At 40.6% G+C, this 25,946-nt stretch overlaps 2 protein-coding genes and 1 pseudogene across 2 annotated transcripts; 2 read left to right on the top strand and 1 right to left on the bottom strand.

Moving 5' to 3' along the window:
• Positions 1–5,618: 5,618 nt before the first annotated feature.
• LOC144250398 (ADP-ribosylation factor-like protein 5A) lies at positions 5,619–6,303 on the bottom strand (annotated as a pseudogene).
• A 7,804-nt stretch (positions 6,304–14,107) lies between these two features.
• Positions 14,108–15,046, top strand: LOC144250484 (vomeronasal type-1 receptor 4-like). Its single transcript, XM_077793318.1, has one exon. It carries the CDS (start codon positions 14,108–14,110, stop codon positions 15,044–15,046), a length of 939 nt encoding a protein of 312 aa, XP_077649444.1.
• Positions 15,047–25,001: 9,955 nt separating this feature from the next.
• On the top strand, positions 25,002–25,946 carry LOC113178091 (vomeronasal type-1 receptor 4-like). Its single transcript, XM_026382553.2, has one exon. The coding sequence runs from the start codon at positions 25,002–25,004 to the stop codon at positions 25,944–25,946; it is 945 nt and encodes a 314-aa protein (XP_026238338.2).

The following is a 25,946-nucleotide window of genomic DNA, read 5'->3' as shown; positions in this document are numbered from 1 at the left end:
TATACTGACATGTTAGAGGTTCTGTATTCTATATAGGAGTTTTGCCACATAATTACAGGATTAGTGTTCTTGACATGTGGGAATGCATGGTATTTAAGAGAGATAATGGGTAAGTGAGTTTGTTCTGTTTTAGTCACATTTTTCTATATGTTATGGAGTGATGTTATCTACATTAATATGTACAGTAAAAGTTATAATTTTCAAAAATTGGGCCAAGTATAGGGTACATGTGGTTTTCAAAGAGAAGGAGTGGCCAGGATATATTTCAATTATGCTTGTAGTGACTAATAAGTGAAATACACAAAATACAAAGAGATATTACCTCACAAGTGTTGGGACGGGTATTACAAAAATGACCAGAGAAAACAAGTGTTGGCAGGAATATGGGGCAAGTCAACCTTGGGCAGATTATGTGGGAGATCAGGAAACCTGCACCCCACCATGGAAAAGTGCAGGAGGATGCCTCTGAAAATGGACGGTAATACTCACCTGTGGGGCAGCTATCCGACTCCCTGCTGTGCATCTAAAGGCAAGTATTCATAGTCAACAAGACACCTGCACCTCCAGGTTCACTGCAGCTCTGTTCATGACAGGCAAGACAGCAGCAAGGAGAGATGTGGTGTCCACCAGAGTGTGCAGGTGTGTAGGTGAGGTGGTGTGTCCATCAACACTCAGGGGAGTTGTACTGAGCCTTCTACCAGGGAAATCCTGCCACTGTGCTGACGAATCATCCTGGAGGGCAGCATGGAAGTGACAAATAAGAATGCTGTTGCAGGGGCTGGGTATAGATCAGTTTGTAGAGTGCTTGTCTCAAATGCAGAATCCCCAGCACTGCCAAAACAAACAAACAAACAAAAAAGAATACTGTTTGATCTCACCCATGTGCCTTCTAAAAGAGTAAACTTCACAGAAACAGAGTGGAATGAGTATTGTAAAGAGGTGGTTAGTGAGAGACATGGGGAGATGGTTGGAAGTGCACAGAGGTCTATTGCCACATGAATGAACTCTGGGATCTGCTGTACAACATAGAAACTGCAGTTAGCAAGACAAGGTTGTGTTCTTGAAATTTGCTGAGAGATATTCAATGTTCCCCACACAAGTTAGATATATTGCATGATAGGTAGGTAAATTAACTGGTTTTCAATAATCATTCCATAGTATCTACCCACGTGAATTCCTCATGTACACCACAAATGTACAAAAATTCAGTTGTCAGTCTCACTCCATAAGCAGGGCTGAGTCTGAACGCATGTTCCCCTACTGTTAGGGGAGGCTTGGCTCCTCACTCTGAACTGTATCCATATACTGAATCTCCCCCATCCCTCAGAGCCAGGAATTCATTCCATGCCTGTCCCCCACACAGCTGTGTTCTGACATATTTAATGTCCATTTCTCAGTGATGTCTCTCCTAGTGGCCTCAGGACAGCCCTTCTGCCTTCCATTAACCCAATAAGACTCATCATCAGAGTTCTGTATTCTCTTGTATCCACCCTCAACTCCATTTCCTCAGTTAGTCCCCAGGACCCTGGGCCCCACACAACCAAATGTTCAAGGTCAACTCTCAGCCTTCTCAACATCCAATTCAGTCTCCAAAGTGACTGCAGCCAAGGCCATCATCCTCCACCTTCCTCCTGGGGCACATCTCTTCATATTATTTCTTCCATGTGTGCCTGTGAAGGAGGACAACCTTGCATGTGACTGAGTTACTCCCCGGCTAGGTGTTTTGAGGTGTCCAAGTAGCAGAAATGCGGCAGGACTTCCCCACCCTCCTTGGGTTTGAGAATGGTGTCCATGGAGAGGTGTGTCTCTCCACTACCCCAGGGACCCAATCACCTCACCTGACCTTGCAAAAATGCCCCCCCCCAAACTTCAATGGATGGATTTTCCCCAGCATTTAGAGTTCCCCAATAAAAGCCCACTCCCAATCGTGCTTGCTCTCTCTTGCTAGCCTCTCCAGTAGAACCTTGCTTCCCCCCTGGGGAGCTTGATGAACAGATCATGAGGATCCATCCCAGAGATTTGTTTAAAGGTAAAATTGTGTGTCTGTGTTTCATTTTGTATCTCCCTGAGAATTTCCCTAGGTGACCAAACAATTAACCGTCTGCACTGGCCATGGACAAAGAATGGTGCCCTAAGCATGAGGCCACACAGGTTAAATTCTAGTTTGAGTAGAGAAGCAAGCTGTAAAAAAAAATTATTGTATCGTGAGAATTTTTATAGGGTCATGGAAGTAGCAGACAGTTTAGAGCTAAGGACATTAAAGATTAATTAAGCGAAATTCAGTTTCAATAGATAAGGACATGTATTCAACTATATTGGAGACAGTAATTAATAGAAAAGGAAAACAGGTCAAAAGGAGCCAGCTAGCACAATTTTTAAAGGTGGTTAGTGAGTTTTGTCCATGGTTTTGTGAACAAGATTTACTAGATTCATGTACTTGGGAGAGATTAGGAAGAAAATTACATAAAACTTGTCTCTCTGCTGAATTACCTAAATGTACTATAGACAGTATTCAGAGGGTTTGGACTGCATTAGAAATGTGCCTCTTTAATGATTTAGACCAAAGTTCATGGCCCCCGGAGGATCTATTGTAAGGGATTCAAAGAGTGGTCAAATCTATAGAGTTTGAAAAACTGCCTGAGGGCTGGGGTTGTGGCTCAGTGGTAGAGCACTTGTCTAGCACATGCAAGATCCTGGATTTGATCCTCAGCACCACATAAAAATAAATAAATAAAATAAAGGTATTTTGTCCAACTACAACTAAAAAATAAAAAAAATATTAAAAAAAAGAAAAACTGCCTGAGGCTAATTCTTCAAAAAGAATCTCTCTTCCTTTAGGAAGGTTGATAGCAGAATCAAATTCCATTCAAATTACCCATCAGGTGCGTAAACTTGGAGCTAGACCCAAGACTGAGAGGTTGGCTTCCACTGAACCATACCAGATTAGTCAACTAGAAAAACATCCTTCCTGAGAATGCCAGAGGAAAACCATTGAGAGGAAGCCTCTAGGGGGGATAGATAATCCTCCTTGGAGGGAAGAGAACCACCTAGAGGAAATTTCTAGAGAGATAGAGAGTCCTCCTCCCAGAGCTTTGGGAAATGAAACCAAGATGGCGATGAAGATTAAGGCACAAATGAGTCTCAAATCAAGATAGATGGGTCAGATGATGAAATCCATGAATTACCAGGAGATTTTAATAGATTACTAGCAGGACCTGCTCCAGCTATTCAGATTCGGCTGCTTCCTGTTGGGAGAACAAATTTTAACAGGTAGTCTGAGCTCACAATGACTTTCCTTACACCTTTATAACGTGGGTTCAGGAGAGCTCAACGTCTCTTTGCTGCTTACATGGATCTTGGTCTCTGGTGATGTTTGTGGGTCACAAACTCCAGCAAATAGCAGTTTATGACCAGATTATCGCATGCACCAAATTCACATAGTGACAAATTGATTCCCAGGACCAGTCTGGTTTAGTTTTAACTAAGATAAAACAAGGTGCAGAGGAACTTTACTCGGATTTTTTGGACCATCTGTATCAGATAGTCAATAGGTCTATTGGGGCTCCAGGCGCTTGTGAATTTGTGGCTAAGCAGTCAACATTTGAAAATGCAAATAAACTTTGTCAGGACATTGTCAGACTCCATAGGAAGAAAGGGGAAGTTTCAGAATTCGTTCTCCTGTGCTTGGATATTGGCCCAACTCAATTACAAGGCTTTACCCTTGCAGCCGCTTTAAAGCAGGCATTTCAACTGCAGCAGCAGGTACGTCAATCCCACGGGTGGTGTTTTAATTGGGGAGAAATGGTCGTTTTGCATGAGACTGCCAGTCTTAGTGCTACAGGGCCAGGATTCTTCCTGTTCTGTGTCAGCACCATCATAGGGCAAGAGGCCACGTGACAGGAGAGGAGATAGATCAATATGGTGTCAGTCCCCCTCTATCTTGACCTCCACTTCCGCCTAATAGGGAGTGAAAAAACTTCTGGTTGGCCCCTCTCCCGTCTGAAAAAATAGGGGAAATGGAAGAGAGGTCACAGGGCCTGACATCATCGCTGCCAGCCATGGCACAGCATGATCCACGCAGACAAACCTTCTATGACCATCCATCGTGATTGACTTAACACCTGAAATGGGACTACAGAAAATTCCTACCAGTTTGTGGGCTGCTGCCTGCAGGGAGTTTAGGATTAATTTTGGGTCATAGCAACTTAAACCAGGCAATCCAGGTATTACTAGGAGTCATTGATTCTTATTGTAGAGGTGACATAACAGTTACTGTAAAATCAGACTATGCCATCCAGCTTTCTACTAAGAATACAATAGCTAAGCAAACAAAAGGTATTTGGGTCAAGTTATTTCTTAGTACAAATAATATATCATACACCAATCAGTTTTCCAGCCAACAGCATTAAAAATTTTACCACTATTAATTGTTAAACAAAGCATTTACATGGTGAAAGAAAGCTTAAGAACAACAACAACAACAAACCCTCAAAAGGATTCCAAATCCTAAAATAAGAAATCTGCAAATTAAAAAAATTTAAATGTTGCTCAGAAATTTTTTATGTATTACTTGTACTCTAATTTTAAAGCTTGACATATATAATTTTATACTTAAAAAGACTTGTAGCTAATTGTTTAATAATATTTATAGAATGTTACCTCTTTGGGTAGACATGTTTTACACAATAGATATTAATTAAGAAGAAATCACTTGATAGTTTTAATTGCAATTTATGATTGATTTATAAGTGGAATAATAATCTATACAATAATTTAGACCAATACAAGGATTAATCTGATAAATGCTCCACTGTGCAATTCTGTCAATTGGGTAAGCCAAAAATTTGACAGATATTTTACTTAGTTGGATTACACATTTCTATGTGTGTTACTGATCAAGAAAAATGGGTATACAATGTCAATCTTTTTTCTGTATCTTTTTTTTTTTTCGTAAGAGCAGCTCAATGATTGGGGGAGAGGGAACGTTTGATTAGTACAATACAGAAAACATACAGGAAAAGTATAAAATGGCACTTAATACCAGTGCCAGTACTTATCTCATTAGGGCAATAACTAAGGATATTACTAATTTTTGCATTATTTGCTTGTTAGAACACAAATCAAAGCCATTATCTTGAACTTGAGGTATGTACATAATACATACACAACCATAAGTAAAATACTTTTTTTCATAACTAACATGACATTTAAAATATTGGAAACAGTATCTGTGCTGATTTGTATTTTGACTTAATGGAACAAAAAGAGAACAACCTTCAGTTGGGGAGGGGTATACTGATAATAAATCTCTTAAAGTTCAAAACATCTTCCTCTCCCTTTGTACTTACCACAGGCTATACATTGTCCTGAGAGGATTCATTAAGAAAAATGTCAATCACAGCTTTAATAAAGTACTTTGTAAGGAACTAATGAGAAAGCAAACTGGAAGTAGAGACTTCATCTTGTTTTCAAATTAAGTGGTCTTATTTTTTCTTCTTATATAAAAAAAATTGAAATCAATTTATTATAAATATATCTAAACCATTAATTTTTGCAGCTTTCAGGTAAAGCTTCAGCACTTTGTTCATATAAAGTCTATGAGAAGAGGTCAGTAGAGATCATCTAATCTTAAGTTGTGACATCATCCATTCAAGTCCTTGGCATAATCCCTCGCCAGTAAGAGCACAGCATGCCTGGATATGCCACTGATGATCTTTAATAGAATTAGCTTCAAAAACTGGGAGATTTCTGCTACACTCATGCATTCTTTAACGTCTTGTTTATTAGCAAAAATCAGTAATCCAGCTTTTCTTAGGTCCTCAGGTGCTAACATTTTGTAGAGTTCTTCTCTAGTTTCCGAAATCCTCTCTCTGTCTTTACTGTCCACAACTACTATTACAAACTCCGTGTTAGTATAATAAATATTCCAGGAAGAACGAAGAGATTATTGGCCACCAATATCCCATATTAGGAAACGTGTATTATTAATCACTATCTCTTCTACATTACTTTCTATTGTAGGGGATGTATGTACAACTTCATTCATAGAAAATTGGTAAAGGATAGTAGTTTTTCCTGCATTATCCAATCCAACAATGATAACTTTTGCTCTGGCCCCATGCTGAATGTGATAAGCAAGGTAAAACTGCTCAGAACAAAACCACTCTGCAAAAACTCAAGAGATACTGAGATAATGCAGATGGCAGAGGAGACTCATACCAGAAGAATCTCATCTTCTTGTAACACGAGTCGGTTGCCCTGGTGATTGAACAGTCTCCATATCCTGGTGAAGTGAATTTCCATTCTCGGGCAGAGGACCCCCTCCAGTCACCCGGGCTGCCTGGCCTCCTTTGGCTCAGGCTAAAGGGTAGAGAGACACAATGAAGCCTCCACCTCTGCTGCTGCTGCCATTCCCAAACTGGACTCCGGCCTGCTTCCTGGGAACCTGGGGGAGGCCAAAACCCAGGCCACCCTGCCATGCGTGAGGCCCCACAGCTGTCACCACGGCACTGCCGCGATGAGCCTCGTGGGCCACCGTCCTCCCCCAGCTCCTCTTGGAAGGCTGTGGTAGAGGCAACCCCCATTTTTGTTATTAAGAAAAATTCAGGTAGTTGGAGGTTATTACAGGATCTAAGGGCAATATATTATGCAATTCAGCCTATGGGACCATTGCAGCCTGACATCCTTCCCCCAGAGCTATTCCTTTGGATTATAGCTCAACGGTAATAGACCTGAAAGATTGTTTCTTTTCTCTAAAATTACATCCTGAGGATTGTGAAAAATTTGCTTTCAGTGTCCCAGCAATAAAATTTAAAAAGCCAGTTAAAAGATATTGCTGGAAGGCATTGCCTCAGGGAATGCCTAATAATTCAACTTTATGTCAAAATTTTGTAGCTCAGGCAATAATGCCTCTAAGACATAATTTTCCTGATGCATATATTATTCATTTCATGGATGATGTATTATTAGCTCATGCTCATCCAGAAGTACTTTCAAAAATTTTTACCCAATAAGAGACTTCACTTACAGCAATGGGTTTGTGCGTTGCCCCTCAAAAAGTGCCAATGGTGCCTCCTTTTCAATATTTGGGCCATGTAATTGAAGGATGTACAATCCATCCTCAAAACTTACAGATAAGAGTTAAGGAGTTACATACCTTTAATGATTTTTAAAAAATTATTAGGAGATAATAATTGGCTAAGGCCATTCTTAAAGCTAACTACTTCTGATTTAAATCCTTTATTCTAGATAATGCAAGGAGATCCTTCTCCAACTTCTCCTCTTTAGGTAACAATAGAGGGTAGAGCAGCCTTGAAAAAGGTTGAAATTGCAATTTAAAAAGCACAGCTTACCTGAATCAATTCTCAAGAGCTGGTGCATTTATTAATATTTCCAATTGTTCATGCTCCCACAGGAGCTATATGGCAAAGATCAGGAGTTGTTGAGTGGATTAATTTGGCTCACTCTCCCCCAAAGATATTAATTCTTTTTCATGACTCTATTGTTCAATTAGTAATAAAAGGCAGAACAAGAGTTTTACAACTAGTCAGATCAGACCCTGATATTATAATCATTCCGTTTTCTGTTCAACAGAATAATTGGTTTTTTCAAGCTTCTATTTTATGGCAGGTAGCTTCTGCTGATTTTCCTGGTCAGGTAGAAAGTCATTATCCTCATGATAAAATTATTTAATTTGCATTAATAATGCCATTTATTTTTCCATAGACTTTACGTGCCCAACCAATAGATAATGCCTAACAGTGTTCACTGATGGCTCAAATTCAGGTAAAGCAAGTTTTCATAGTTGAGTTCATACAGAGGTATTACAAACCTCATATGCTTCTGCCCCAAAGAACAGAGCTACAAGCTCTCATTTGTGACTTAGGTTATTCTGCAAATGAGCCTATTGACATTTATTCTGACAGTTTATATGCAGTCAGAGTTACCAAAAATATTGAAACTTGATTTGTTGGGTATATATCATCACACAATTTATTTATCTTATTTTGTAATCCACAAAGGGCAGTGTAAATGCGGAAGCAGCCATGTTTTATAGGCCACATATGGGCTCATACTAATCTTCCAGGACCTCTGACTTCAGGTAATGACAACATTGATAAACTAGTAGCTGTTTGTCAGCAAATGTCTTCCTATGATTGTGCACAAGTCTCTAATTCTTTACAACATCAAAATGCTTCTATTTTATGTAAAAAAAAATTAATATTACCAGAGATCAAGCTTGGCAAATTGTAATCATTGCCCCAAGTGTGTTATACACACTCCATATCTGCCATAAGGGGTAAATCTCCATGGATTGAAACCAAATCAATTATGGCAAATGGATGTAACTCACGTTCCTCAACTTGGTAAACAGTGTTATGTCCATGTAATTGTAGATACTTATTCTAGATTTATTTTTGCTATAGCTCATACAAAAAAAATGCTCAGCATGATATTTCCCATTTCCTAGCTACTTTTGCAGTATTAGGATGTCCTTAACAGATTAAAAGGTATAATGTTCCAGCTTATGTAAACTATTCTTTTCAACAATTTTGAAGAATTTTGGATTGACCATAAACAGGTATTCCTTAAAATCCTCAAGGTCAAGCCATTGTAGAATGAGCTCATTTAAAAATTAAGCTGCAATTACAGAAATTAAAAGGTAGGTACAGGATTATGACTCCCCAAATAACCTCAATCATGCTGTGTTTCTTTTAAATTTTTTAAATTGTGACTTAGAAGGTCACACTGCAGCTGAGCGACCTATGTCTTTCACAGCAACAGGTCCTTTAGGCCGAGTTTGGTGGAAAGACTTACAGACTGATCAATGGAAAAGACCAGATCCAGTGACTATGTGGGGAAGAGGTTATTCTTGTATTTTTCCAAAAGGTGCTTTTCATCCTATTTGGGTGCCTGAACGTGCAATCAGACATGGAGGAAATAGAACCAAAATTCAAATGACTGAAGATTGACACAGAGAAGACTTCCCTCAAAAGGAAGAGATTTTGAAAGAAGAAAAAGATGGCCCAGAGTGACCCCTGCAAGATTTCTTAGCAATATTTTGACCCACAGTGAAGGTGGTGTTCAAAAGGATGTTTGGCGATTAATTGCTGCCTCGGAATTTTTACATTTTACAGACAAGCCTTTACCGGAATTTGTTGAAAATAACTATAAAGAAGGTTCTTGATATGGCTTATGAGCCTGTGTTTAATCTCCTTATGTTTTAATTATTGGAAATGTAAAAGTGAAATGGGTAGATGATAGATATATTGTAACATGTGACAAATGTAATCTAACTAATTGTATTACCAGATATAATAGAGAAAAAGGAGTGCTGATACTCAATCAGCATTCATTTGTCTTATTGCCAGATAATATTTCAGAGCCATGGTACACTGATGCTGGTTTTGAAGTTTTACGACAAATACATGCCCAGCTAGTGAGACCTAAACATGCCATTGGACTTATAATAGTGGGAGTTGTTGCCTTGGTTTCCTTTATTGCCTCAACAATCACAGCTTTAGTGGCTGTGTCTCAAAATATTCAACATGCCAATTTTCTTAATAATTTGGCTCAGAATACTTCCAAGGCTCTTCACAATCAAATAAATATTTATGAAAGAATTGAGACTAAGTTAAATGCCTTAGAGGCAACTGTCATAACTATAAGTAATGAGCTTTTGGCTCTAAAGTTTAAAGAAACACTTAAATGTCACACAAGTTATAAATATGTGTGTGTTACAGCTGCCAAGTACAATACCTTCCTGTGGGATTGAGAGAAGGTTAAAAACCATTTATTGGGTATTTGGCAAAATAATAATAACAGCTTGGATCTTTTGGAGCTCCATCATCATATTCAGGATATACAGAATAATAAAGCTGATTTTTCAGATCCTTCTTCTTTAGCTAATCAAGTATTAAAAAAATTAAATGGCTTTAACCCCAGAAACATTTTAAACACTCTGCCTGGTATATTTTTGCATTGTTCTCTTTGCTGTTAATTCTCTTTTGTGTTGTAATTATAGAATGGTGAACCTTCAAAGCAAGAATTCAGGGACCCAAGAGTAAATCATCACCTGCTTTTCAAAGAAAGAAGGGGGAATATGTGGGAAATCAACCTGGCACAGACTGAGTTACTCCCCAGCTGAGTATTTGAGGTGTCCAAGTAGCAGAAATGTGGCAGGACTTCCTCACACTTCTTGGGTTCCAGAATGGTGTCCACGTGGAAGCATGTCTCTCCACTACTCCAGGGACACAATCACATCACCTGACCTTGCAACACTGCCCCCCCCTTGACCTTCATTGGATGGGATTTTCCCCAGCATTTAGAGTTCCCAATAAAACGAACTTCCAAGCGTGCGCCCTCTCTCTTTCTGGCCTCTCCAGTAGAACCTTATGTCCCCCCCACCCCCAGGGAGCTTGATGCAGAAAGCACAAGGAGCCATCCAAGAACTTGGTTTAAAGGTAAAATTGTGTGTTGGTTTTTTATTTTGTATCTCCCTGGGAATTTCCCTGCATGGCCAATTAACCATATGCACTTGCTGTGGACAAAGTGCCTGGTCCTCAATCAAGACACTTTCACAGTTTCACAGGTGTCTTTCTGTCACTCAGTTACACAACATGGTTGTGGGGAGTCATATTAGTCCTGAAATCTAGAAGCGTACATTTTTACATTTGTGTTTCCTCCCACTTTTAGCCTCATGGCCCCCTTAGCTCTTTCCCCACCACCTTCCCCTGCTTCTTCATTGTTCTCTGTCTAATTTGTCTCCTCCAAGGTCCATTCTCTCTGCATAGACTCACTTTTTTGTCACACTCTGGGCCTGTTTTGGACAACTAATTAATACAGTCTCTGTCCCCAAGCTATGTTCACAACTTCCAAATCAGGTGTAGATATGAACACCTCAGAGGCTTTGCATCCAGCAACCTTCAACTTTATTTTGCATTCTGTCCCCATCCCCAGAAGCATCTTAATTCCTGTGTGACCTTGCACCCCATGTCTCTCTAACCTGGTTAACCCTATGTCCTTGTGTCCCTTGGCTCCTCACCCCAGGTGTGCCTACACCTAGGCATGCCCATAAGCTTTTTCTGGATAGGTAATGAGGTTTTGCCTTTTCTGCATCTACCTTATCTCTTTTGCACTCTCTCTCCTCCATATCACAGGAGCTCTACCATCTTGTTTCCCTGTCCACCCTTTTCTCATGTCTTTATTCTTTTAACCACTTCAGTCTAATCCCCATTGAGTGTCACTGCCCAAGACCCACCTGTTTCATACCACAGGTTTTCACCTGGATGGTAAATCTCACAGCATTAGTTAAGGTGCCTCAGTGTATACGTTGTCCTTGCAGGGCTGGAGGGAATACAGTAATGAAAGGGCTCCTGTGCTGTGGTCACCCTGTGGGGCTACTGAATTAATATTAGTAATTATTAATACCAATATAAATAATTTATAATTAATTAGATTAATATTACTAATATTAATTAGTAATGTTGATATTTGATTTGATATTATATAAATCTTGGCTCAGACTAGTAAAACAGACCCTGCTGATGTCATTGTTGAAGAAGACTTTTTTTCATTCTATTTGAGGGATATTGTTCTGTTTCTCCCCCCTGTCAGTAGCGGAGGTCAATAATGGCAGGGTGTATTTCTTCACAAAGTAGAATATAAATTAACATTCAATTACATAAGTGTATCCAGTGAATTTACTCATATTGGGCAGATGAATCTGGTCACTTCCAAGGTGAACTATTAGCATCTATTCCTTTCCTTCTACCTGGGTTAATATCCTTCCTATGTGTTTTCTCTATTTTCAATTTCTTTGCTCATACCTTCAATCTCATGTTATTAATTTAAATGAAGAACAAGTCACAACTAAATTTGGGGTAAAATTCTTCCCAGGGAAGGAAAAAATAATATGAAACATGCAAAGCTCACTGCCACACTTCATATGACAGACCTCAGCACTTCCCATCCCCTCCAAGTGACACCCTGCTGGTCTCCTAGGATCATGGATAAGTAAGAGTCTCTCCAAACACTAGAATATCCTCTGAAGACATGTTATGAAGAAAGTTTAATATTGTTTTTCATAAGTGACACCTGGGAGAAAGTTTCCAGCAGTGTCCTCAGCTCTCCCAGCCTGCACAGCCATTGCTGCCGCTGGCACAGGGGTAATTGCAGGTCCCAGGGGAGGTGAGGTCACAGAGCCACAGACCCATATCTCAGGAGCTGTCCACCTCCCTGCAGCACACATGTTGGTCAGAGAGGCCTCTGCACTGAGGTCACCAGCCTGGCAGAGAGGAAGAGCCTGATGAGTGACTCAGGGTGACTCTGAGAGCAGAATCTGTGAGAAGAGACCCTTCAAGAGTCTAGGTAAGTGATCACAGCCAAAAAGGGGTCACTTGGTTGAACCCTCCATAAGCCAGAGCCACACAAGTATTAAAATGGTTGATGAAGAATGGCTCTAGGTAGCAGAGATAAACGGGTCCTAGCCTAAATGCCAAGCCTCCGTGGATCCTAATTTAACTAAGTGTGATTCTTACTGACAGGGGTTGCTGTGGTTTAGTCCAAAAGAAAATTATCAAGATGATTTTCAAGGTGGACAAGGAGGTTTTTTAAAAGTCACCTAGCTGCTCTGTTTCCCTTACAGGAAGTCTACACTAAATCTTCATGATTTCTAGGTCCAAACTCATAGTATCTCCCTGCCTGTGTGTGGAGTAGGAGGGTCTCTTCTTAGTCCTGTGCAGAGAGAGAGCTGATGGTGACTGTTTGGGCAGAACATTTTCTCTGACTCTCAGCATGGTGCTGCCAATGAGGACAGTAATTGTACCAATCCTGAAATCATCATAATTTAAGGATAGTGAGTCCATTTTTCTGTACTGTAGAAAGAAACATGTATGAAAACATGGACAAGAATATTACAAAATTCTATTACCACCTGTAAGAGCTTTATAATTTTAGCATGTGGGATATCTTCTGATTGTAGTGAATTCACCATCTGGCATAGGAATCTGATAGTGTTGCAGGGTATGAATGTGCAGAAGACATATAAAAGCTCTTCACTGTGTGTTCAGTAAAATGTGAACCTAAATTTTTCTACCTAAAAATTTTGTTAAATATTTGCATTCAAATGAATGCAGAAATTCTAGTATTTCAAGTTTTAAATACTCACACATACCAATTTTCATGGATGGTTCCTATTGTAATATCATTCACTAATTTTCTTTATTGAAATTTTTTTTCATAGGTATTAATTAACTCAATTCTGTATCTTCTGAAAAAGTGAATATTTTGTTTCCACACTATACTCTTTAATCATGTCTTATTCCTGGTATCCCAAGACTTAGAACTTCACCTGGGAATGTGGCAAAATTCCTGAGATAGGGCCCTAGAGCTTGTGTTCCTAACAACCAACCATATGAGTCATGGGGAGCTGTCCTGATGTGGAGTCAGTCCTGCCTCCCTGCATGGGACTAACCATGGCACAGGTGCCTGCAGTGCTGAGGTTCCCTCAGTGCGTCTGCTGTCACTAAAGTCAATATCTACATGTTCCTTCATAAGTGAGCTTGCACGTGGAATTAATATTTCAGAGTAAATGGGAACATTTTACAATGAATAGTTTAAGAATGCCACTAGTTTTGAAGACAATAGGAATATAGACAAATGGAAGAAAATATGAGCTGGATTGATAGAACAACCTGCTCACGACCTTTAGGAACGCTTGATGGTTCTTGCTGGGCTCTCTGTAAACCCTCAGCCAGGTTCAAGACCCCTCTCTACACCTGATCAGAGTGTGAATCTGGACAGAGACTTAACATCTCTGTGCACAAGTTCTCCTGGTCAACAGGAAACTCATCTCAGCACCTGCCTCATGTCATAAAGATGAATCACCATGTGCTTCCTTCACAACAGGTTTTACCCACACTTCATGACTTGACTATCCATATGAACCCCATTAAAACCTGCTAGTGAAAATAAAATCTTAGGTAAGTTTCCCCAGTGGGAACTCTGCAGTGTGGGCAATACTGGATTTTGGTTGACATGACATGTGCAGCCCAGGTCTCCTGTTTCCCTGCAGGACCCTCTGGCTGGGACAGCAGAGAATGGCAGTATGGTAGCCAGTGATGTGGCTTTAGGATTTATCTTTTTGTCACAGACTGTGGTTGGAGCTCTGGGTAATTCCTCTCTTCTCCTCCATTCCCTGGTCCTTTACTTCACTGGGGGAAGGGTAAGACACACAGACTTGATTCTTCAGCACTTGATTGTGGCCAACTTGTTAACTCTCCTGTGTAGAGGAGTTCCCCAGACACTGGAAGCTTTTGGAATGAAAGATTTCCTCAATGATTTTGAATGCAAGCTGTTTTTCTATCTTCACAGGGTTGGCAGGGGGATGTCCTTTGGCAGCACCTGCCACCTGAGTGTCTTCCAGGCCATCAAAATTAGTCCTGAGAATTCCAGCTGTTCAGAGTTTAAAGTGAAAGCTCCTAAGTACATTGGCTTTGCCATATATTTGAGCTGGATTCTGTACTTGTTTATAAATATTATTGTTATTTCATCTATGACTGGAAAAAAGAGCAACAATAATGCCACTAGCCTGAGAGATCTTGGATACTGTTTTTCTGTTGATTCTAATATAATCTTACGATCTCTGCATGCAACATTGGTAACATTTCCAGATTTCCTGTGTGTGGGGCTCATGCTTTGGGCCAGCAGCTCCATGGTGCTCATCCTGCACAGGCACAAGCAGAGAATGCAGCATGTTCATAAGTCCAGCTCCCTCACGTCCTCCCCTGAGTCCAGAGCCACCAAAACCATCCTCCTACTGGTGAGCACCTTTGTATTTTTTTATACACTTTCCTGCCTCTTTCAGGTTTGTGTGACTGTTATTTATAATCCCCACTGGCTCTTGGTAAAGGTTGGTGCAATGGTTGCTGGATGTTTCCCAGCTCTCTGCCCCTTTCTGCTCATGAGCAGAGACTCCACTGCATGCAGCCACTATCTCTATTGGAAAAGGAATAGGAAAACCCTTGATGTCAGGAGGAATGTGTAAATTGTAGGCATTTGCACAATTCTTACATGTTTCTTTATTGTCACCCCAAAATTGTAAGAAGAGTAATACAGTCACATCTCAGGAGAATGAGAATCAACACACACATATATTCATTATTATAGTGTGAGCATGTGTGTGTGTGTATGTACCTTATGTGCACATGGAGATCACTAAGATTAATCTTATTCTCCATCCAACAATATTTCTGAAAAATTAGATGTAACATGTAAATTTAACATTTAATATACCAATTACAACAAGAGTTAATTTTTCAGCATAAAGTCTGCTTTCATTATTTTCCTGCTATCATGGATTGTAGTTTTTCTTTGTCTACTCCTATGGTTTTGTCCCAGTTGTGTCTTTTGAAAGAAATATCAAAGTGAACTCTCTCAAACGTTTTTCTTTTGCAATGAAATGAGACATGTTCCATGTAATCTTGGAAATTATGGGAAACAAAGTCTACTGATGCTCTTTTTATTAAGCAGTGTATATCCAATTTGTTGGTTTCTGAACTGATATTTTCATAATGCAATATGTCTTTTTATAAGCTAATTAGAATTTAATCTTTATTTACTGTCTATCTTGATGATTCACAACACTATGTAGTAATAAATTTTATTTTATAACTGATTATTGAATTATCAATATGTATCTTTGAGATATTTGTATGGATGTGTTGACATGCATTTCTAATGACTTTTCCTGAACTGAACACACCTGTGCAAGAAGCTGCTGCATGGTAAAACAATAACTCTTCTTTTCTCTAAGTGTCCACAAGAGTGAGCAGTATGTGACTTCTAACAGCAGAGATCACTTTTCCATTTTTTTTGCAATTTAAATAAATGAAATCATTCAGCATCATCTGTTTTATATTGGACTTTGAAAATTCCATATGCTTCAAATTTGTATTTCCCATGTTGATGATGACAGAATCTCACTGAAGGTATTTCAAACAATTCTAGCATTTTTTACTTGATGCACCTGTGCTCTGGTTTGGATGTGAATTATGCTTCCACCTCCAAGTTCCATGAGTTAGAAGTTTTGCCCCAGTGTGATGTGTTGGGTGGTGCATCCCTTGAGAAGTAGATGCAGTACAAGGTGCTTGGTCATGTGGAGGTCACCTTGAAAAAGGTTAATGATGGAATATATTATTTCCTGTCACAAGCCATCTGTGGACTGTGTGTGGTCTATCTTGCTCACTGAAGCCTCCTGAGGGGATAAGTCAGGCACTGGGAACTACCTGGAGCACCCCTCACAGGGATAGACTGCCTGATGCAGGTGAACTTCCACCTCAAGCTCTGAATAAGATCCCTCACAGCACCTGAGATGGGTGTGACCTGCCAATGTCAATCAACCTGCTGACATCAAGACATCAGAAAGTAAGAGTCTGCCCTTGAAACCTTACCCTGCCTTTGATGGTCCCCTCTTAAATAAACCACCAGAGCCATTTTCCCCTTGTCCAGTTCAAGAACCCACGTGGACTTCATCTATCAGGGGCTTTGCTTTTGAAAACAAATTCTCTGAGTGTTTATGTGTTATTATTTGCTTATAAATTTAAATTTTATTGAGATATAAAGATTCATGATGGCTATTTAGGGTGGCTTGGATTCCTTTGAGCAGACAACACCCCAGGGAGAATTTTGCTGTCTTTCCCCTGAGAAGTTGAGAACATTGGTTGTTCAACAACAAGTGCCAGTGTCCCCAGTGTCTCCTGCTCCCTGTTCTGCCCAGGGGTCTCTTCTGCACATGCTTCCACCTTTGTGATTTTAACTGCTGTGGGGTCCTCACTAGAGCTGAACAGATGCTGGCACCATGCTCCTGAATGTCCAGAACTGTAGTTCAATAAATTTCTTTTCTTTATAAAGTATCTGGGTAGGAATTTGGATATGCAGCAGAAACTGATCAATAAAATATAGCAGTGTCTTTCAGTTTGGAACATCATGATCAGAACTGAAATGAAGAATGTGCAACATGTTTATATGGTACTTTCATGTGTTTCTTCACAACATGTATGAATGTGAACACATGTTTATATATAAGTATCAATAAATCACACACATTATTCTAATCTAGGTTCACATCTACTTGCCTTTAGCATATATTACCAGAGTTTAGCAAATATTTATAAGAATTTCAACCCTTTACAAGCTCCTAGTTTTATTTTCATATTTTTGAAGAAGAAAATGCTTTTAGTAGTCTGAACATGAAGAGAACCCAGAGTCTTTTTTTTTAAATATGTATTTTTTAGCTTCATGTGGACGCAATGTCTTCACCTCTATTTCTGTGTGGTACTGAGGATTGAACCCAGTGCGTCTTGCATGCTAGGCAAACACTATATACCACTGAGCCACAATCCCTGACCCAACCAAAATCTTATTAGAATAAAATCTGGATTAAGAATGCTATTATGAAATTTACATTTCTCACATTCAATTGAGAGGAAAATGTTACATGTGAGGACCCTTCTTGGTGTAATAAACTAATTTCTATAGAACTTTAAAAATAGTAAATAGCAATTATCATATTTCTTAAACTATGCCACACCATAGTTAGAAACTATGCTGGTTTTAGGCAACAGGACAAAGTCTTCTTTGTTAAACATCAAGAACTACATTTCTAATGAGACTGCTTCCTCAGTGCACAATTTTCAGTGAGGAGGCCAGTGTAGGCTGTGGTCACCACATAATCAGTACATTTCTCCTGAATTAACACATGCTAATTGATCAAGTGAGTTTTCTTCCAAGATCTTAACTCTTTCTGAGAAGAAACAAATACACTGGTCTTCTCTTCCCAGGGAGACAAATGTGAATTACGGTTGTTATAAACTTTTAAACTCACAATTAAATGTAGGCATTGAATTATTATTTGGAACATCTTTGAAGCCACTCCAAGATTAAAATCAATAAGCTTCTACATAACTCTCCAAAGTAGCTTTCCATTTTCTTATACAACCTGACAAATAAAACATTTAATATGTATTTTAGAAATTCTTCTCCCTCTATACCACACTTAGCCCTCCATAGGATTAGAGTTCTGTTCTGAAAAAAATTCTACATGTCAAGCAACTTTGAAGAAGTTTATTTTAGTAGAACTGAAGATTTTCTTTGCTTATGCATCCATGAAGATTAATTTGAGCATGTACATACATACATGGCATACATACATATGTATAAGTGAGCTAGTTGCCCCTAGAATAAGACTAGACCTGAGGGGACAAGTGTGAGGTGCAGTTAGGTCATCCTAGAACCCTCCTCTGTGTCGAGGAGGCAGGTAGAGTGTGCTGCAGATGACAAGAGTCTGTGGAAGGGTCCTCTTATATTAACTCCCATCACTGGTCTCCCCAACACAGCTGCAACCACATCTGCTTCCCCTGCAGCACTGGCCTCTACCATCTGTCAGAAATGAGATGTGCTTGTTGGCACAGCCAAGGCTTTTTGCAATCTTCTGGATAACTCCTCCTCTGCACATGGTTGTTCAATTCATTTGTTCAATCATGTGACCATCTAGAATTCAAAAGTACCTCCTTTTGCAGCTTGTGTGCCTTGCATACTCCTTCAAGAACACATGCACACATTCATTCCAACTTCCCTCCACTTCTTGACTACTGGGACTTCATCTTCATGGCCAGCCATAAAGGGCACCCTCCACATGTGTTCCTGTGGTTCTTTTAGCATTACAACCTTTGGGTCTAGTGATATGTGCAGGCACACATTATGTACCAGGCCACTGGATTATATTTTTCATTACCTACCCCAGTCTCTGGTGCTGTAGAGATTGTAGCAGCCCCATCTAAGTGGGAAAATTTTCAGTCTGTCTCCTGAAAATATTAATATCCTTCTGGTAATCTTTCCTAATGTGTCTGCAGACACAATAACACCAAAATTAACACAATAACACCAAAATTAAACTACCTAGGAATAAAAGTCCCACCACCTCTTAACACTGCCATATCAGACACCAAGCTTCTAATTAAAATCCTTGTGAGACACAGCACATAAAGTGGGAAAGTCATGCAGTTTTACAAGGAAGGGTAAGACCTTCCAAAAATCCATGAAAGAGCAGAGTGAGGCATGGGCAGCAGTGAACTCCACCCAGGAAAAAAAATGGGAAATTCCTTTGCAGAAAAGCAATCTCAACACCAATCTTGGCAAAGACTAAATCTACTTCTTACAAGTGGATTTGGTAAACACAGCACACTGGAACTCAGAAGAACAAGGCAGTTCCTGGAATAATCCAGGGGGAAAAAACAAGGTGGTAGGTATGGATGGCAAAGACAGACATCATGAAGAGGCAGATCGAGGAGGAACTTTCTTGTGACCACCTGCAAAAAGAGAGATCTGAGCTCTACTGCAAACATGGTTCCTGTGAGAGAGACTTTTGTCCATGTTGCTTCTTTCTCCCTGTCCTCGGGTCACCTAGGAAGCCCTAGGCATCTAGAGCTGCATTGAAGAATATTCATACCAAGATGTGGGAAAAAGGAACAGATGAATTCTATTTGAAATAAAAAAAGGTCCTATGTGACCACAAGTGTTTTTCAAACTCTTCTGTGTGGCCTTGAGTTCAGTTTTTGTCTGTATTAGTCTATTTGACACCTGTTAATCACTGGACTCATTATATTTATTAGATGTTCTTGTTATTTGCAGTTTGGGGATAGTCAAGGTGGCCCCTAACCTTGGGAAGACTAGCTCTGCCAGGGCTGGGAATCTCTTAAAGGAAGAAAGTGACTCCACAGAACATGGGATTCCTATAAAAATTCATGTACCCATGGCTGTGGGTGAAAACCTACCAGATAGTAAATAGGGTGAGCAGTTAAAGAAATCTCAGAACCTCATGTGAGAGGTTCTGTATTCTGTATAGGAGTTTTGCCACATAATTACATTATTAGTGTTCTTCACGTGTGGGAATGCATGGTATTTAAGAGTGATAATGGGTAAGTGAGTTTGTTCTGTTTTAGTCACATTTTTCTATATGTTATGGGGTGATGTTATCTACATTCATATGCACAGTAAAAGTTATAATTTTCAAAAATTGGGCCAAGTATAGAGTACATGTGGTTTTCAAAGAGAAGGAATGGCCAGGATATATTTCAATTATGCTTGTAGTGACTAATAAGTGAAATACACAAAATACAAAGAGATATTACCTCACAAGTGTTGGGATGGGTATTACAAAAATGACCAGAGAAAACAAGTGTTGGCAGGAATACGGGGCAAGTCAACCTTGGGCAGATTATGTGGGAGATCAGGTAACCTGCACCCCGCCATGGAAAAGTGCAGGAGAATGCCTCTGAAAATGGACGGTAATACTCACTTGTGGGGCAGCAATCCCACTCCCTGCTGTGCATCTAAAGGCAAGTATACATAGTCAACAAGACATCTGCACCTCCAGGTTCACTGCAGCACTGTTCATGACAGGCAAGACAGCAGCAAAGAGAGATGTGGTGTCCACCAGGGTGTGAAGGTGTGTAGGTGAGGTGGTGTGTCCATAAACACTCAGGGGAAAGGTACTGAGCCTTCTACCCAGGAAATCCTGCCACTGTGCTGACCAATGATCCTGGAAGGCAGCATGGAAGTGACAAATAAGAATACTGTTGGAGGGGCTGAGGTATAGTGCAGTTGGTAGAGTGCCTGTCTCAGATGCACAAGGCCCTGGGTTTAATCCCCAGCATTGTCAAAATAAAAAACACACAACAAAATAAGAATACTCTTTGATCTCTTCCATGTGACTTCTAAAAGAGTAAACTTCACAGAAACAGAGTGGAATGAGTATTGTAAAGAGGTGGGTATTGAGAGACATTGGGAGCTTTTGGTAAGTGCACAGAGTTCCATAACCACATAAATGAACTCTGGGATCTGTTGTGCAACATAGAAACTGCCGTTAGCAAGACAAGGTTGTGTTCTTGAAGTTTGCTGAGAGATCTTCAATGTCCCACTCAAGTTGAATATATTGCATGATAGGTAGGTAAATTAATTGGCTTTGGTAATCACTCCACAGTATCTATCCATGTGAGCTCTTCATGTTGTACACCACAAATGTACATAAATTCAGTTGTCAGTCCCACCTCCATAAGCAGGGCTGAGTCTGAACACGTTTCCGTACTGTTCTGGAAGGCTTGGCTCCTCACTCTGAGATGTAGCCACACACTGAAGCTCCCCAATCCCTCAGAGCCAGGAATCCATTCCTCTCCCAACCCCCACAGAGCTGTGTTGTGACATATTTAATGTTCGTTCCTCAGTGATGTCTCTCCTAGTGGCCTCAGGACAGCCCTTCTGCCTTCCATTAACCCAACAAGACTCACCATCAGAGCTCTGTCTTCTCTTGTATCCACCCTCAACTCCATTTCCTCAGTTAGTCCCCAGGGCCCCTGGGCCCCACACAAATGTCCAAGGTCAACTCTCAGCCTTCTCAAAACCCAATTCAGGCTCCAAAGTGACTGCAGCCAGGGCCATCATCCTCCACCTTCCTCCTGGGGCACAGCTCTTCATATTATTTCTTCCATGTGTGCCTGGTCCTCAATCAAGACACTTTCCCTGTTTCATGGGTGTCTTTTCTGTCACTCAGTAACACGACATGGTTGTGGGGACTCACATTAGTCCTGAAATCTAGAAGTGAACACTTTTACATTTGTGTGTCCTTCCACTTTTAGCCTCATGGCCCCCTTAGCTCTTTCCCCACCCCCTTCCCTGCTCCTTCGTTGTTCTCTGTCTAATTTATCTCCTCCAAGGACTATTCTCTCTGCATAGACTCACTTTTTTGTCACACTCTGGGCCTGTTTTGGACAACTAATTAATGCAGTCCCTGTTCCCCCATCCGTGTTCACAACTTCCCACCATGTGGAGCTATGAACACCTCAGAGGCTTTGCATCCAGCAACCTGCAACATTATTTTGTGTTCTGTCCCCATTTCCAGAAGCATATTCATTCCTGTGTGACCTTGCACCCCATGTCTCTCTTTCCTGGTTAACCCTATGTCTTGTGTCCCTTGGCTCCTCACCCCAGGTGTGCCCACACCTAGGCATGTCCATGAGCTTTTTCTGGAGAGGAAATGAGTTTTGCCTTTTCTGCATCTACCTCCTCTCTTTTGCACTCTCTCTCCTCCATATCACAGGAGCTCTACCACTTTCCCTGTACACCCTTTCCTCATGTCCTTACTCTTTTAACTACTTCAGTCTCACTCCCATTTAGTGTTACTGCCCCAAACCCATCTATGTTCACACCACAGGTTTTCACCTGGATGGTAAATCTCACAGCATTACTTAAGGTGCCTCAGTGTATACATTGTCCTTGCAGGGCTGGAGGGAGTACAGTAACTGAAAGGGCTCCTGTGCTATGGTCACCTCGTGGGGCTACTGAATTAATGTTAGCAGCCCTGGAATATCTGGTATTTACAGAAATCTTGGCTCAGAAAAGGCAAACTAATTCTGCTGATGTCATTGTTGAAGGAGAATTTTATTACATTCTGTTTGTTTGAGGGATATTGCTCTGTTTCTCCCTCCTGTCAGTAGTGGAGGTCAATAATGGCAGGGCGTATTTATTCACAAAATAATGATATGAATTAACATTCAATATGTAAATGAGTCCATTGAATTTTCACATAATTTTGCAGATAAATCTGGTGGCTTCCAAGGTGATAATAGCATCAAATTCTCTCTTTTTCTTATACTTGTGTTAGTATCCTTTCTATGTGTTTTCTTTCTTTCCATTTCTCTGCTCATACCTTCAATCTGGTGCTGTTCATTGAAATGAAGAACAGGAAGCAACTAGATTTGGGGCAGAAATCTTCCCAGGGAAGGAAGGAATACTATGAGACATGCAAAGCTCACTGCCAGCCCTTCATATGACAGACCTCAGTACTTCCCAAACCCTCCAAGTGACACCCTGTTGGTCTCCCAGGGTCATGGATAAGTAAGAGTCTCTCCAAACACTAGAATATCCTCTGAAGACATGTTATGAGGAAAGTTTAAAATTGTGTTTCATAAGTGTCACCTGGGGAGAAAGTTTCCAGCAGTGTCCTCAGCTCCCCCAGCCTGCACAGCCATTGCTGCTGCTGGCACAGGGGTAATTGAAGGACCCAGGGGGGGTGAGGTCACAGAGCCACAGACCCATATCTCAGGAGCTTTCCACCTTCCTGCAGCACACATGTTGGTCAGAGAGGCCTCTGCACTGAGGTCACCGTCCTGGCAGAGAGGAAGAGCCTGGAGAGTGACTCAGGGTGAGTGTGAGAGCAGCATCTGTGAGAAGAGACCCATCAAGAGTCTGGGTAAGTGATCACAGGCAAAAAGGGATGCTAAGTTGAGCCCTCCAGAAGCCAGAGCCACACAAGTATTATAACAGTTGGTGAAGAATGGCTCTAGGTAGCAAAGATAAATGTGTCCTAGCCTAAATGCCAAACCATCAGTAATCCTAATTTACCTATATGTGATTCTTACCGACAGGGATTGCTGTGGTTTAGTGCAAATAAAAATTAACTGTGATTTTCAATGTATAAAAGGAGGTTGTTTTAAAGTCACCCAGCTCTTCAGTTTCCCTCACAGGAAGTCTACACTAAATCTTCATGATTTCTAGGTCCAAACTCATAGTATCTCTCTGCCTGTGTGTGGAGTAGGAGGAGCTGATAGGAATCTTCTTAGTTCTGTGCAGAGAGAGAGCTGATGGTGACTGCTCAGGTAGAACATTGTCTCTGACTCTCAGCATGGTGCAGTCAAGGTGGACAGTAATTGTAGCAATCCTGAAAGCCTAAGAATTCAAGGATAGTGAGGCCATTTCTCTATATTATGGAAAGGAACATGTATGGAAATAGTGGACAAGATTATTACAGATTACTAGTATTACCTGTAAGAGCTGTATATTTTTAGCCTGTCAAATAGTGGATGCACCATGTGGCATAGGAATCTGATTGTGGAGCAGGGTATGAATGTGCAGGAAAGCTCTTCACCATCTGTTCAGTAAAATGTGAACCTAAATTTTTCTACCTAATAAATTAAGTTAAATATATGCATTTATATGAATGCAGAAATTCTAGTATTTGACTTTTAAATGGCCACAAATACCAGTTTTCATAGATGGCTTCCATTGTAACATCATTCACTAATCTTACTTCTTTGAAATGTTTTTTCTTAGGTATTACTTAGCTCATGTTTGTATCTTCTGAAAAAGTGAATATTTTGTTTCTACACATACTCTTTAATCACGTGTTACTTCTTGGTATTCCAAGAGTTAAGACATGGCCTGGGATTGAGGCAAAATTTCTATGACAGGGGCCACTGAGCTGTGTTCCTAACATACAACTACATGAGTCATGGGGCAGCTGTCCTGATGTGCAGCCAGTCCTGCCTCACTGCAGGTCGATGACCATGGGACAGGTGGTGCCTGAAGGGCTAGAGATCCCTCAGTGCACCTGCAGGTATTTAAATATCTAAATGTTCCTTCATAATTGACCTTGTACATAGAATAAATATTTACAAAAAATGAAAACATTTTACAATTAAAAGTTGAAAAATAGCACTAGTTTGAAGACAATAGGAAGTAAATGTGAGCTGGATTGATAGAAGAACCTTCTCATTACCATTACCGAAGCTTGATGGTTCATGCTATGCTCTTTGTAAACAGTCAGCCAGGTTCAAGACCCCTCTGTGCACTTGATCAGAGTATGAATCTGGACAGAGACTTAGCATGTGTGTGCATAAGTTCTCCTGGTCATCTCAGCCCCTTTGTTGTGTCATAAAGATTCAAGAATCACCATGTGCTGCCTTCACAATAGGGATTTATACACTTCCTGCCTGAACTAGTCATGAAAGTCATTAAAACCTGCTAGTGAAAATAAAACCTTAGGTAAGTTTTCACAGTGTTAACTCTGGAGTGAAGGCAATATTGGATCTCGGTTGAAGGACACGTGCAGCCCAGGCCTCCTGTTTCTCTCCAGGACCCTCTGGCTGGGACAGCAGGGAACTGGGAGGATGGCAACCAGTGATGTGGCTCTAGGAATCATCTTCTTGTCCCAGACTGTGGTTGGAGCTCTGGGCAATTTTTCTCTTCTCCTCCATTACCTGGTCCTTCACTTCACTGGGTACAGGATAAGACACACAGACTTGATTCTTCAGCACTTGATTGTGGCCAACTTGTTAGCTCTTCTGTCAAGAGGAATTCCCCAGACAGTGGCAGCTTTTGGAGTGAAAGATTTCCTCAGTGATTTTGGATGCCAGCTGCTTTTCTATCTTCACAGGGTGGGCAGGGGTGTGTCCATTGGCAGCACTTGCCTCCTGAGTGTCTTCCAGGCCATGAAGATTAGTCCTGAGAATTCCAGCTGTTCAGAGCTTAAAGTGAAAGCTCCCAAATACATTGGTTTCTCCATATTCTTGAGCTGGATTTTGTACCTGCTTGTAAGTACTATGACTTTTTCACAAATGACTGGAAAAAGGAGCAACAATAATATCACAAGCATGAAAGATTTTGAATACTGTTCTGGTGTTCATCCTAGCAAAACCTTACAATCACTGTATGCAGCATTGGTAACATTCCCTGATGTACTGTGTGTGGGGCTCATGCTCTGGGCCAGTAGCTCCATGGTGCTCATTCTGCACAGGCACAAGCAGAGAATGCAGCATGTTCACAAGACCAGCTCCCCCAGCTCTTCCCCTGAGTCCAGAGCCACCAAAACCATCCTCCTCCTGGTGAGCACTTTTGCATCTTTTTACACACTTTCCTGCATCTTTCAGGTTTGTGTAATTTTTATTTATAATCCCCACTGGCTGCTGGTAAAGATGGGTGTAATAGTTGCTGGGAGTTTCCCAACTCTCAGCCCCTTTCTGCTCATGAGCAGGAACTCCAGTGCATCCAGGCTTGGTCTCCCTTGGATAAGGAATAGGAAAACCCATGATGTCAGGGGAATGTGTAAATTGTAG

This window comes from Urocitellus parryii, chromosome 15 (assembly GCF_045843805.1).
Source record: "Urocitellus parryii isolate mUroPar1 chromosome 15, mUroPar1.hap1, whole genome shotgun sequence".
Classification (NCBI taxonomy): domain Eukaryota; kingdom Metazoa; phylum Chordata; class Mammalia; order Rodentia; family Sciuridae; genus Urocitellus; species Urocitellus parryii.
The sequence above is the reverse complement of the archived record's forward strand: the minus strand, read 5'-3'. Positions and strand labels throughout refer to the sequence as shown.